Below are 14,693 nucleotides of genomic sequence, written 5' to 3' on the forward strand. Positions count from 1 at the left end.
TCTTTGACCTCAAGTCTGAGTCAAGTCCCAATTTAAATACAGGCAAGTCCCAGTCGAGTCTCAAGTCACTGGCTTATAAGTCCAAGTCAAGTCCAAGTCGTCTGCTTTGAGCTTCAAGTCATTTCAAGTCTTTGAACCAAAAAAGTACAAAATTTAGCTTAAATTTTTTAGCAATTTATATGAGTTTTAAGATAAATTGTACTTTAAAAATCATAGTATATTTATATATAAGTATTTATAGAGTATAGATATGCAATTGATTTAGTTATTTTTTTCTTTTTAAATGTCTTAACAAGATCTTAGTGTGAATCATTATGGTCAGAATAGAAAGAATACAGATTTAAAAGTGCTTCTCAAGTCTTCTCACTCACAGGCCTCAAATCCAAGTCAAGTCCAAAGTCACTGACCTTCAAGTCCAAGTTAAGTCCCAAATCATCCATTTTATCAAGTCAAGTCTCAAGTCCTAAAAATAGTGACTCAAATCTGACTCGAGTCCAGGTCATGACTTGCAAGTCCCCACCTCTAATAGACCTCATTTCCTAGTGAGCCAGAGTGTTGGAGACGTGTGGAGACACTTTTTTAAATATTCCATCCAGTCCTTGTATTTGCAGAGGTCACTGGTGCTAGACTAGTGCATGTCAATGGCCATAGTTATCCTGCCACTAAAAACAGTCTTACCCACTCCACAACACACCCCAAAACAAATCTATTATTACACCAGACTGTCGATGTAAATGTCTGTGTTGATAAAATAATGTTTGAAATAAAACTAAACTTGCATTGCATGAATTGTCGCATATTGAGGGACTATTTTCTCATATATCAGTCCGCCGCTGCTAAGGTTTCTATCAGGAAGTACAACTCGCTGCTGCTGCTCAGACATAAATTCTTCAAATGCAAGGTTGGTTTTACTTCTAAAATTATTCTATCATCACAGACATTCACATCAACAGTCTGGCGTTATAACTGTTTTGCTTTGGGTGTTTTGTGGAGTGGGTAAGTGGGTTTTTAGTGTCAGGATATCTATGGCCATTGACATGCACTAGTCTAGCACCAGCGACCTCTGCAAATACAAGGACTGGATGGAATATTTAAAAAATTGTCTCCACACATCTCCAACACTCTGGCTAACTAGGAAATTAAGTACTATGTCCAAAATTCCAAACTGTCTCTTTAATTTCACTAATAACTTAAATATCTGTGTCTTGTTTATTCTTTGCCTGAAAATAGACCAAATCATATTTTAATATTATATAACATTTTTGCCATGGGTGAGGATAGTTGCTGACATTTACAAGAAATTATAAAAGACTGGTCCTTTTTTGTTTATGTTATGAGACTGTTATGAGTGTGAATGTTATGATTGTTATATGAGGAGATTCTGTTGAGCCACCAAAGCCCACAGTGTACTCCTCTGCACCTTCACAAATCATACAGACCTGTACCTGCTGTCACACTGTCTGTACGCCACGCAGCATGTCATCTGTGGATTTACAGTCCTCACATCACCCCACTGAACGGGGAATGTGAGGAAAAATCCACTTTTTACAGCCCTGGGCAATTATTTGGCTACACCTGACTATAGGTCTGAAATTAGAACATAAAACTCACTGTTCTGTCAGACGTAAATAATATTATGTGACATTTTTTGCTATAACAAAGAAGTGATTTTATGGCTGTAGTTTTTTGCAGTAGAGTAGACTTTTCCTGAGATTCAATGGACCAGAGGTAGGGAACGCGCACAGTGGGACGCGCGTTCACGTCGTGCGGAAAGAGAGAGAGGAGGGAGAGAGAGGAGAGAGAGAGAGAGGAGAGAGAAGAGAGAGGAGAGCGCGCTGCTAATACTAGATACAGAAAACAGCAGCGAGCATCGAGTCTGGAGAGCAACTGATGCGACAAGGTAGGAAAAGATGCTATTTCTTTTCTTGTTTGGGGTCTGTGTTGTGTATAGGCGGTGTTTCTGCTGGAATACCCCCATCACTGAGCTGTTTTCCCCGGAATAGTCGTGTCCTCCAGCCTGATCCCGTGTCCGATCACCGCTCTGTTGTTGTGTCCGCAGATGCTGAGCGTCGCCTTGCTGTGCTTGTGCGCCGTCGCCTTTGGACACGTCTCGGCTCGTTCAGACAACGGCAATTTTTTGGATGATAAATGGCTGACGGAGAGATGGGACAAATTCAGAGACGTGAGTAGCCCACGCTGGTGTTGTGAGCTTTTGTTATGGCAGCATGTTGTGTTGTCTCAGTCGGGGCTCGCTGTGTCCACACCGCGCTGTGATCATGCGCCGCTCGTTTTCTCCTTGTGTCAAGCGACGCGTCACGGAGCCCGTCGCTTGTGCTGTTTGTCACACGTTCATCACCCGCTCCAGTGATACAGTAAATACACCGCCATCATGTCTGCCAGTGTGTTTCATAAATCAGAGCACGGGCTACGAAAAGAGCATCGTGTGGCGGTGGAGGGAGCGAATGGGGCCTAATTACAGGCAGGTAGACCGAAGCGAGTCCGCAGCACTAGGCCTGCACTTTGAACAGAAAGCACCTGCCATCTGCACTGTCATTTCAGCTTTTAGTCAAACGTAAACGCTGCTCACATAACATCTGAACCTAGTGGGTTTAAACGCAGGATTTAGGCTCCCAGACAGCATCGTTTGGAGGGTGAACATTCTCTTTTTGGGTCTGTATTTTCTAGTCTATGGTAAACCCTGGTTGCCCTGCTCTTTGTCATTGTTTATGTTGGAGATTGCTTTATGTTTGCTGACAAAACCCCAACATAATCTTACGTATTGACCCACACAAACGTTGCTATTCAATAGGTCTTTATTGAGGTAGTCTTTGGTTTGGTCCTGTTATAATCCTGGTTTAATCCTGGTCCAGTCCGGGTTTATTTTCAGTTTTAGCCCCAGTTTATTCCTAATTCTGTGTTGATATATGCATGTATCAACGCACCCTAAATTAAGCCTATTCACTATCAGCTATAGATGAAAAGCCAATGATAACATGCACACATTCTTATTAAAACAGGTTTTCTAGAGCTCCCCAAAGCTCCCCCTGTCAATGTAACACTCCTCTATATTTAAACAGTCTGATTTATGATTGAGAGAAACCCCCTTTTGGTGCTTTCATGTTTTTTACTTCAGGTACCTCCCCCGTGACTGATGTTTTTTTATATAACTTTCCCAGCCGCGTAGAGAGACACACGAGAGCCAATCTGTGCCCCGGACCCATGTGATACACCTTTGGTCTAACGCCTGTCCTGAGAAGGATTTGGATTATGCAAATGAAGTGTCAGCGTGAACGCCTCTGATTGGCCGTGGGCTGGGTTACTTAAGATACTTTGACTTATATCGCCTACAGTTAAAAGATAAGAAAGAGAGTGAGAGAGGGAGAGAGAGGGGAGATAGTAGGAAGAAGGAAATGATTGAAGTCGTTTCTTGTGTTTAATCTGACGCTCAATATATATTTCATTTTGTGCATAGGCTCATGTAATATCTGCTGTATTAAACATTTATAATTTAACTTGACTAATGGTATCATGAGACTGAAATGTGACTGAAATGAGAGTTGATTTTGATCAGGAATATGCTTGCACAATACCATTTGTCACACCCCTTTATGGACAATGTCATTTTCAACATAAAGTATGGCTAGTATCTTAAAAGAGGGGTATTATGCAAAAATTCTACCATGTTATAATATTGTTCACTCATCAAACACATGCCTGAAGAGGTTTTAGATGTCATCCATGCATGTTTGACTATTTTAGCCTTGCGGGCTCTATTTGAACTCTCCTTATGTTTAGCTCTAAGATTCTGTGCAATGCTCCACTCGCAAACCTACGTCATCCGTCTGATTGGGATTTTGGCTCAGAATGACTCAGAGCTTCAAAAACTAAAGTGAAACCTATAACATGTGATAATACATTGTTTTTCTGCTAAAATAGTATTTTCAAAACAATTAAAGGTAACATGGTGATCTAAATATGTTATGTATTAGCGATGAACAGAGGTGGGGACTTGCAAGTTGTGACATGGACTCGAGTCAGATTTGAGTCACTATTTTTAGGACTTGAGACTTGATAAAATTGATTAAGACTTGGGACTCGACTTGGCCTTGAAGGTCAATGACTTGGAACTTGACTCGGTTTTGAGGCAAGTGACAGCACATTTCTTTCTGTTCTGTCTGTAATGATTCACTCCAAGATCTTGTCAAGACATTTAAAAAGGAAAAAATAGCATTTCTACAACTCTTATATGCTCTATAAATACTCATATATAAATATACTATGACTAGTACAAGTACAGTTTATCTTAAAATCCATGTAAACTGCAAAACCCAAGGCTATATTTGGTACTTTGGTTTAAAGACTTGAAATGACTTGAAGCTCGACTCGGACTTGCCTGTATTTGACTTGGGACTTGACTCGGACTTGAGGTCAAAGACTTGAGGCTTACTTGAGACTTGCAAACCGACGACTTGGGTCCACCTCTGGCGATTAATACCCCACAGATGTGAAATCCCTCCTCTTTAATATCACCCTGTGGACTCATAGATCTTTTAAAAACTATTCTGAAAAAAGGTTTAATAAAAAATGTTTTGACCCTGACATTACAAGATTTGATTACAAGTTAAGTTTGTTTCGATGTTGCTTCTGCCAAAAATACTGTGTTATTTAGTTCACATTAGTTGTGCTCAATCCAAATTGTATAGATTGGCATCCATTAGTATGTCAAAGTATAATAAAGATTGGTAGTCATGAAAAAAAGGTTTTAGCTCTTTGGCCCATTATCAAACAGTTATTTCCTTAAAAACAACATGATCTCATTGCTGCGATGGCTTGCTTTTAGGTAAATTCTCCATTTCGCGTTTCAACTCTTGAATGCAGCTGTATCCTCAAATAACACCTTCTATTGTTAGTGGCAGGTGGATTTCACAAACTGCAATGAACTTTCAGACGCCGAAGACTTAAGTAACCACTTCAAGGCAACTGATACTTTGCAGACACATCACGCTGGGGGTGTTCCACATGTGTCTCTATTTGTGGAAGGTTCAGTAGTTGCCATGGTGACACAATTCACACATTCGAAAATGCAGACAAAAATGAAAACATCAAGTCTCGCTAAAAACAAAATGGATTTAAACAACACATCTTCAGGAGCCTGTGATCAATATGAGCATCCAGGGCTTTATTTAGGCCAGACCTGGGTATTGTGCAGCTCCTGGGCCACTTACTGCCCTTTGGTTGACTCTGACTGGCCTGTTTAAGCTCATTTGGAATCACAAAATAAACGTGTTTTATCATTTTACCTCATGCATGGATTAAAGCTGCATTGCTTTAATTTTAGAGGTGTTTATTTAATGACATTTTTTTGTAAGGCAACGTCACTCTTTCATTGCTTAGTCATAACATAAACTCTTACCAGCTTGTCAAAACAGTGCTATTTTCTGCTTTTTATAAAGAAATACAATTAATATTATGCAGAATTTAGTTGCACATTTTTATTCGTCCCTCCACAATATTTTCTCATGTGGCCCCATGGAAAAAAGAATTGCCCACCCCTGGTTTAGATGGAAAAAGTGAGACTCTTGGTTGTTTATTTATTTATTTTTATTTTATTTTCTGGCATTTCGCCCACTTTTACTCTAAACCTTTCGTGTGGCGGTGCAAGGCGTGCTAACTTTCTTCTTCATAAACTCCATTACTTGCGGAGGGCGTTCGAGACATGTACGCAGGCTCTCATCTTGAGGCATGAAAGCAGTAAGTGGGTCCAGCTAAGTGCACTAGATACAGCCCTGGCTTCTCATTTACTGTAGGTCCCACTTAAAATGGTCACTCACAACAGCCCCGGGCCCTGCATATCCTGGACTCCCACCCGACCAAACCAACCAACTAACTCCAATACGCTACTGTAAGCTGATGTCATGACAGCAAATACAATGTGTTACATTGAAAACATGGGAATTAAAGCTTGTTTTGACTAGCCTCATTATAAAAGATTAGCATGCTCCACTCCTCTGCTTTTGTGCGTTCTGATTGGCTGCGTTTGCTCCATACTGTTTGTGTTGTGGAGGGTGAAAGATGTAGAGAAGGTACAAAGCTCCAGGCCTTTTCCACTTCAAAGCACCTCAAGTGTGTACATGTGTGTGTGCGTGTGTGTGTGTGTATGTGTGACAAGCTTGAGCAAGACATAGCCAGCACTACGACTGAAGCATGTATAGAGAAAAGAAGGAGCAAGGTCCTAAAGGAAGGAAGGAAGGAAGGAACAAAGTGAAGAAACAAGGTGTAAGTGAGAGAGTGAGAAAGTGAGAAAGTGAGAGAGAGAGAGAAGTTGGCAGGGCGGCTCGTGGTTGAAGGGCAAATCCTGATTATAATTAGATTTGAAAATATTTGAAAATTAATGTTCAGATGTAGCCTACAACAGTGAAAGAAGTCAATTTTCTGAAAAGGAATGTGTTAAAAATGGACGCTAAAGTACCTGGATTGTTAATAAAGTTTGGACACACTTTCCCATTTATTTTTCTGCTTTATTTACATGATTATTTGCATTGCAGATTCTCACTCAAGGCATCAAAACTAGGAATGGACACACAGAATGTAGCAAACAGAACAAAGCTAGAAAAACCTAAACTTGCCTTGAACCCTAGATTGCACATTTGGCATTTCAAAACCATTTCAGGAGACTTCATTAGGAAGCTCATGAGAGAGAAGAGCGAAGGTTTGCAGCACTGTCAGCAAAGCAAAGAGTGTTGGAAAAAAAAGCTGTCTTTAACTGTCTTAGAATGTTGTTACCCAGAGTGGTGTTTTTGTTTTATCCACACATGTTTGAGTAATCCTGCATTATCAATTATTAGCCCAGTAGATTCTAAATGAACTGCAACTTTTTAACCTTTTGTTCAGAAGAGATTGGCAATTCCAGGTCTGAAATCATCCAGCTGGTTCTGGAGAAAATGTATGGAGTTTAAAAACACAGTAGAGCACTTTCTGTACTAGGCTACCACGTGGCATCACAAGGTAGCCAGGCTGGCACCGCCTACTGTCTCCGCTCAATTTCATTTCTCTCCAGTGACTAGATCAGGAATCGAAATACACTACACGGTTTGCAAGAACCCCAAAAACTGTAGACTGCACACCGGCCAATCAGCGAAGAGCTGTGAAGCAATGACGTCAAACTCAAGCGCCTGTCTGGGTCCATTTTGTGGTACAGCACAACAGTAAACAAAGCAGTCGAGATGAATGTAGACGAAGCCATACATTCTGTGTTGGCAACGATTCCTAAAATCAAGGATTTAAAGCCGGAACAAAGAGAATGTTTGGTGAATTTTATCAAGGGGAAAGACGTTATTGCCCTTCTTCCTACAGGATTTGGCGCATTACATATGTCACGACCAAATAGTAGTGATTGGTTAAATAAAAAAAGCACCCGCCTACCGTCGAGCGAACGAATCCTAATGCTGCGAGATCAGACAGTTTCCACAAAGTGAAACCAGCTGAAGAATCAGACTAATTACAAGGTGGAACAGAGTGTTTTCTGTTTGAGAGGAGAACTCTATTTGTGTGTTAAACGTGTGAATGAAACAAAACACAACTCCAGGTATGTTTGCGATGAGGAAATGACTTTATAACCCAGATCGGAAGCTATTATTACGGTATTGAAATCAGCATTGAGCTTTCCTCTTAGTAGTATTAACAGATCTACCATAAATTGTGCTGGAACTAAAGCCTATATTGAGATGATTGTGAGGTTGTTTGTGTTAGCAGCAAGTTTCGTGAGTAGCGTAGCTCATTCACTTCTTTGATGTTGTGAGTTGATGACAGATTCCCGTGCCACACTTTCTATGGCGCTCAGGTTTTGTTTGTTTACACTGCTATTGTGTGTGTGCGTGTATGTTTGTGCGTGTGTGTGTGTGTGTTTGCACATGCGATGCCATTAAGGAATCAGACCTCAAGGACTTTTGCCGTCTTAACTTGTCCAAAGCACGGCCCTGGCCCCTATAATGAAATGTTCTCATTACTGGGTGTGCTATGTGCTTGGCATAGGAAAGAATTGCACTTCCTCAGGTTCCTGTCTCTATCAGATCTAGACCTGAGTGTTTTTAATCTGGTCACAAATGAGAAAGGAGGCTGAGTTTAATCTTTATAGAGGGGGTATTTCACTTCTATGGGGTATTAGCTGCTATCACATATACTTAGATCACCACGTTACCTTTCATTGTTTTGAAAATGATGTATTTGCAGATAACGACATATTCATATTTTTTATAAGTTTGATTTCAGTTTTTGATCCTCTGAGTCTTCCCTCTCTTTGCATCCCGTGTTAAGTCACTCTCCCTTCAGAGCACTATGACAACACAATCAGCGTGCACCCTGCTAATGAGACTACTGCACATCGCATCAGTGACGATGTAGTGTATTGTTTTGTCTCATGCTTTTGTGTATTTATGGAGAATGGTCGTGTGGGAGCATGGGCGATGTAGACATGTGAGCTGACCATTGCACAGAATCTTACAGCGAACCGTGAGAAAGGTTTGAATAGGGCCCGGGAGAGATCACTAAAAGACTCAAACATGCATGGCTGACATCTAAAAACCTCTTTAGGCATGTTTTTGGGAGCGTTATAACATGGTAGGAAGCTAAAAAAAACTTTAATGTGGAGGAATAAACACAACAAATAATATTAGAGTGGGTTTGTTGTGGAGGCACGCTGCGTCCAATACAGACACATAAAGAGCAAACAAATTACGTACACAGGCTGAAACCTAATGACTTTTTAAAATGATGATCTTAAATTGAAATAATTTGTAAAATAACTGCACTGTACATAGATCAGCTCACTGACTTCAATCAGACAGCAAGACCCTTAAGTATTAGCAAATCACAGAATCTGAGTAACTTACATTGGTAACACTGACTACCCTTAGTAATATATTATAAATACTACAGCTATATACAGTAATAATAACTCTGTATAATTCAATTTATCAGATTTTTTTTCATTGGGACAGACAGCTATGGAGCATGTGCACATTTTATAAACATGTATACTTACATATTACATACATACTGCATTATTTTACATTATAATTAGAGCTGGTTACTGAAACTCCATTCCAAGTAGGAACTGACCAAAAAGGTCCAGTCAATACTGGTATCGAAAAAACAAATTATTATAGATTATATGAACCAAACTCCAAAATCTCCTCCTCGTCAGTCCTGGTAAAAGCACGATTCTCAAATAAATGTGGGGTATACCCTCCTCTTTTGTCCAGGTATCCACGCAATAAAAGAATAAAGTTATTTATCAAAACAAAAAGCACATGCTCCGAGCGCTGCCTTTAATATAAAGTGCCGTGTGCAGCGAAAACAAAAGTGAAACCCAAAGTCAGTCGAAGTGGGGATCAGCTGTGCTCTGGTTCATTTGCATGCACATTTATTTTGAGTTATAACTGAGTATCATATAGTCTATGTTTTAAAATATCAATGAACATAGTTATAATGTAATTTTCTTAATAATATTGGCCATTAATTTACATAAAAAACAGGCACCAAAAATAATAACTGTTCAGGAACTGTGATCGAATAGCAGATATTGTTAAAGTAATGGCACTGAAAAAAAACAAACAGTACCCAGCCCATATTATAACTAAATTTGTCTGGTTTGTGCGTTGCCGTGTTTGGCTTTGGTACACTTACATCCTGTTCCCTCCCTTTTAACAATGGTCCTTTATATCTCAGTGAAAGCCACATACGAATGAATCTTTCATTATCAAGCAGACGTGAGAATGAAGAGTGTTATGTGGATTTACTTCAGACAGTGAGATCAGAGTCTGTTTAAAGGACCCTCTCAGAGCTTCACTGTTTTAAACGGCTTTTATTTGCATCAGAGGCTAGCACCCATGGGTGTGTCAGCTCATTTGGTGTCTAAAAGCAGAAGCATTCACCTCAGTGTACCTGTTTCAAGTACAAACAGTGCAGACTCAAGCAGAGACGAAAGCTTAATGGATGCAAATGAGTCACATTTTACAGTCAAGACGAGATTCAAGTATCACTCTGTAGCCTCAAAGAAATGAGAAGTCCCAAACAATACAGACTGAACTTTTGTTGAGTGTGGAGAATGTCACATGTCTCTGGTGTTGTGATGCAAACTGGAGGCACTGTTCTGTCAGAAAAGATATATTTTGACTTTAGTCTGAGCTTTATTTTAACACAGTCTGATCAGAAAGAGCTGATTTAACTGGAACTACAACAGATGAGCTGATTAGTGCTCTTAAACAAGTCTGTCACAAGCTAGATGGATTTGTCAGCCGTTTTTCAGTTAATCACCTCACATTTTTGTTGAGCATCAAGCACACATTGATCGCAGGCACCTGAAAAATTGCCTCGTTTAAATCCATTTTGCATTTTTACTTGAGTTTTCAGACGATCTTAAAACTTTTTATGGCAGTGTTTGCTCATCTGTACATTGTGTCACTGCGGTAACTGCTGAACATTCCATCATAAAGATACATGTGGAACACCCCCTGCTTGATGTCGCTGCAAAATATAAATAGTCCGTCATGTTTAAAGTGAATACAACAGGTTTAATTAAGTGGAAGCTGTAGAAGTTGAGAAGAAAAGTACAAAAATCAACATAGAAAATTCCAAAATACAGGGACAATTGACGTGCAAGGAAGGTGTTTTTCTGACAGAGAAAAACTTTATTTAACTAAAAAAAAGTTGTTATTTTTTATTTTCATTAGTCTAATCATTACTATTGCATAATTTAGACAAGCTTTGGTCCTTGTTAACATTACGGTTGCTAGGTAAATTTAAAAAAGGTTTTGTTATGGTTTATTAAACACCTTTTTGTAATGATTGTGTGTATGTGTTCTGCCATGAGAAAAACTAAAGAGGATTTTTCTCTTGTTTTTTTTGTTTTCATAATGCTTTCTGCTAAAGGAAGTGGAGGTTTGTATAACACATGTTATAAATTTGCATCAACCCCAACATTTAACTGATAAATTATGTTAAAATGTGTCTCTTTTAGGAGCCAAGAGCATGGAATCCTCCAAAACCATTTGACCAAGGTGAGCATAAGAAACCTTTTTATGTGCTAGACCTGTCACGATAATTACTATATCAACTTGTTGCTCGATATTTGAAAGATAGAACAGTTATTTTTGGGGTCAATATTTATCGTGGGTACTTTTCTTTGTACTAGTGGGGGAGTTTTTGTGTTTTTTTTCTGTACTACCTTTAGCTGAATAGGGTTGATTAAATAACTTATGTGACTTATTTGAAATGTATCCTTACTACTGAAGTATTTCCTTCTGCTATTGATATTTTGGAGCTAATATTATTGTAATTTTATTGTACATTTAGAATCGTTTTGGGGAGATAATCCTGGTTTTTGGTTGTATCAGTGGGTTAAATTTGTTTAAATATTACCGTTTATCGTCTATATTTTCCTTAGCAGTATATCGTAATTCAAAATGTGTTGTCATGACAGGCCTATGTGCCCATGGACTTTTTGAAAACACAGTCGGTTTAAAGGGACAGTCTGGACATAGGGCTTCATTTCCAAGTTAGCCAGAGTGTCGGAGATGTGTGGAGACACTTTTTAAAATATTTCATCCAGTCCTTGTATTTGCAGAGGTCGCTGGTGCTAGGCTAGCACATGTCAATGGCCATAGTTATCCTGCCACTAAAAACAGTCTTACCCACTCCACAAAACACCCGAAACAAAACTATTATTACATCAGACTGTCGATGTAAATGTCTGTGTTGATAGAATCATGTTTGGAATAAAATTAACCTTGCATCGCATGAATTGACGCATGTTGAGGGACTATTTTCTCACATATCAGTCCGCCGCTGCCAAGCTTTCTATCAGGAAGTACAACTCGCTGCTGCTGCTCAGACATAAATCCTTTAAATCCAAGGTTGGTTTTACTTTTAAAATTATTCTATCAACACAGACATTTACATCGATAGTCTGGCATAATAAATGTTTTGCTTCAGGTGTTTTGTGGAGTGGGTAAAACAGTTTTTAGTGTCAGACTAACTATGGTCATTGACATTGCGCTACCCAAGCACTAGCGACCTCTGCAAATAAAAGGACTGGATGGAATATTTTAAAAAGTGTTTCCACACGTCTCCAACACTCACTCAGCTCACTAGGAAATGAGGTCCTATGTCCAAAATTCTGAACTGTCCCTTTAAGCCCAAAAAGCATATTTAAAGATCTGGCAAAAATGCTTTAATAACTTGGCGGTTTATAGTTTCAGAAAAAAAAGTTAATAAATGATTGGTCTTGTACTCATTAGTTACCTGATTAGCCTTGAGCAACCTTGCAAACTTTAATTTTTTTTTTTTATTTCAGAACATGACTGGGAAAAATAAATGACAAATTTAGTGGGCGGACACTTTTGAGCTCCATTTTATTTTCTTTTGTAGAAAACATTCTCACACATACCTACATTTTTTTTCTTTGTTGAAAATAGAGAGGGAAAATTGAGAACAGTTGTGTCTTAATGGATTAGCCGTAGCCTCACTTGTTATTAACTAGTGGATAACTGACAGCACCTGGAGGATTAACAATGAAAATTATGTTTTTGTAAGAGCGCTACACAGCCCGAGCTACTGGGAAAAAATGGTCCGTTTTTCTCTAGCTAGAATATGGTTATAATAGAAAAGCCTGTCTCACGAAAATTGCAGTTTAACATGATTTGTTCTGTTTTAATGCATTAGCAGTAGCCGTGTTAATAGGAGTAATTGTCACCACCTGGAGCACGAACAGTAAAAATCATGTTTTGTAAAGACGTTCGATCCAAAACCAAAAAAAAAAAAATCACTTCTCTTATCCAGCCCGAGCAGCTGCAGCAGTTTCTCTTTCTTTGTTAATTCGTAGCAAGTGATAATCTCCTAAAACATAGAGGCAAACCAGGACAGCAGCACCTTCACTCTTTGACTCATCACCACCAGATCCTCCACCGCATCACTGCAAGTCCACACACACGCCCATATCATGAAACAATAGGTTTAGCCACGTGGGATCAAATGGAGATTATCTGACAAAGCTGCTCAGGGATTACTGTAAGGTTCTTTGGAGGCAGAGGTCACTGGCTAGTCGCTACAGTTCCGAGATCTGTACTGGTCCAAGCATGTCGTGCACAGGAAATACACAGAATACAGACCCAGGATCAGATTTTGGACATACGCGGAGGAGGAGGAGAGCTAGACAGTCAGACCTTAGATCAGCAATCTCTGTACGCTGTCGGATCTGATACCAGATCAGTTTGAAAGGCGCTTCAGGATAGATTCAATTAAGCTTCATGAGGATGTCACACCAGAAGAAGCCGTGCTAACTATGTCCATCTGTTTTTAGATCTGTGGATGCTTGTGTGTTAACCTTGTGTTCATTAGAAGCAGGCTATACCAAAGAACCACTGCGAAGATTTAAAACATGCGCGCTGAATTGAGAGATTAGACCCTTGTAATGTCCAAAGATTATGTTAGACTTTGTAAACAATATGGGTACCACTGCCAGCACACAGACTCCTTTAAAAGAAAAAAAGATAAGGTTTTACAGTTTGCAAATCAATAACCAATATGCATAAAGACTTAAAGATAAGACTCATATACCTGTATAGTTATCTTTCACTTCTGTAACTAACTACATGACTACATAGATCAGGACAGCGGCGTGTCTAGACTTTTTTTTTTACTTAATGAGTGGCCCAATGTTGGCACCAGGTCTGGCCCAAGTCTTTAAGGCAATAATTTTAAAAAATTATGCTTACATTTTAGATTTTTAGTGAGTAAATCATTTCAATCTGTAAAAATTGACGTCTATTTTGTGTTTTAGTTATAAATTTGTGTAATAATATGAGTATTATTAAACAATAATGGTAATTTTAGACCTGTGAGTGAGAAGGCACCTGGTTCGGTCAATCAGAAATACCATAGAAATGTTCTTTACCTGGACATTATTAATTTAAAGCAAATTAATTGACATAACATTAACTAAAATATTGCTTATTACCTCCGCCAAGGAGGTTATGTTTTTGCCGGCGTTTGTCTGTTTTTGTTTGTTTGTTTGTTTGTTTGTTTGTCTGTTAGCAACATAACTCAAAAAGTTATGGACCGATTTTGATTAAATATTCAGGATTTGTTGGAAATGTGAAAAGGAAGAAGTGATTTCATTTTGGGGGTGATCCGGAAGAAATCTTGGATTCTGGATCACTTTGAAATTTTAATTAACATTGTGGTAAATGGGGTCAAAAATTTTGTTTCTCAATATCTCGTTAATTATTGACCAAACCCCATGAAATTTGACTCAGGGATGGACAATGGGATCCTCTTTCATATTCCAAAGGCTGATCCGGATCTGATCCAGAAGACTGATTTTATCGCAATTTATATAAAAAATGGGGGTAGTCCTTGGCGGAGGTCTGCGCTCTCTGAGTGCTTTTCTAGTTTTGAATGTAGTCATGTATGTGTATGTATAAATGTACGTATACAGTACATACAGAGATAGAAATGCCCACACTGGATTCATTTGGTTGTTGTTTTGTTTTATGTTTCCAGCTCTTGATCCAGCCAAAGATCCCTGTCTGAAGATCAAGTGCAGTCGCCACAAAGTGTGTGTGGCTGAGGATTACAAAACGGCCACTTGTGTGAGCCAGAGGAGAATTAGGTAAGAGCAGTTTACATGGGCTCAC

The 14,693-nt window shown here is 39.0% G+C and overlaps 1 protein-coding gene across 1 annotated transcript in view; it reads left to right on the forward strand.

The window, feature by feature from the left end:
• The first annotated feature begins 1,767 nt into the window (after positions 1–1,767).
• Positions 1,768–14,693, forward strand: part of spock3 (SPARC (osteonectin), cwcv and kazal like domains proteoglycan 3) — a 28,259-nt gene continuing 15,333 nt past the window's right edge. Inside the window, exons 1-4 of the mRNA XM_020930476.2 lie at positions 1,768–1,900; positions 2,060–2,182; positions 11,018–11,057; positions 14,560–14,668. Coding sequence (XP_020786135.1) covers positions 2,060–2,182; positions 11,018–11,057; positions 14,560–14,668 — 272 coding nt within the window. The 5' untranslated portion in view covers positions 1,768–1,900. The remainder of the gene's footprint in view (positions 1,901–2,059; positions 2,183–11,017; positions 11,058–14,559; positions 14,669–14,693) is intronic.

Source organism: Boleophthalmus pectinirostris, unplaced genomic scaffold (assembly GCF_026225935.1).
Source record: "Boleophthalmus pectinirostris isolate CB_2022bp ecotype Guang Dong unplaced genomic scaffold, ASM2622593v1 HiC_scaffold_22, whole genome shotgun sequence".
Taxonomy (NCBI): domain Eukaryota; kingdom Metazoa; phylum Chordata; class Actinopteri; order Gobiiformes; family Gobiidae; genus Boleophthalmus; species Boleophthalmus pectinirostris.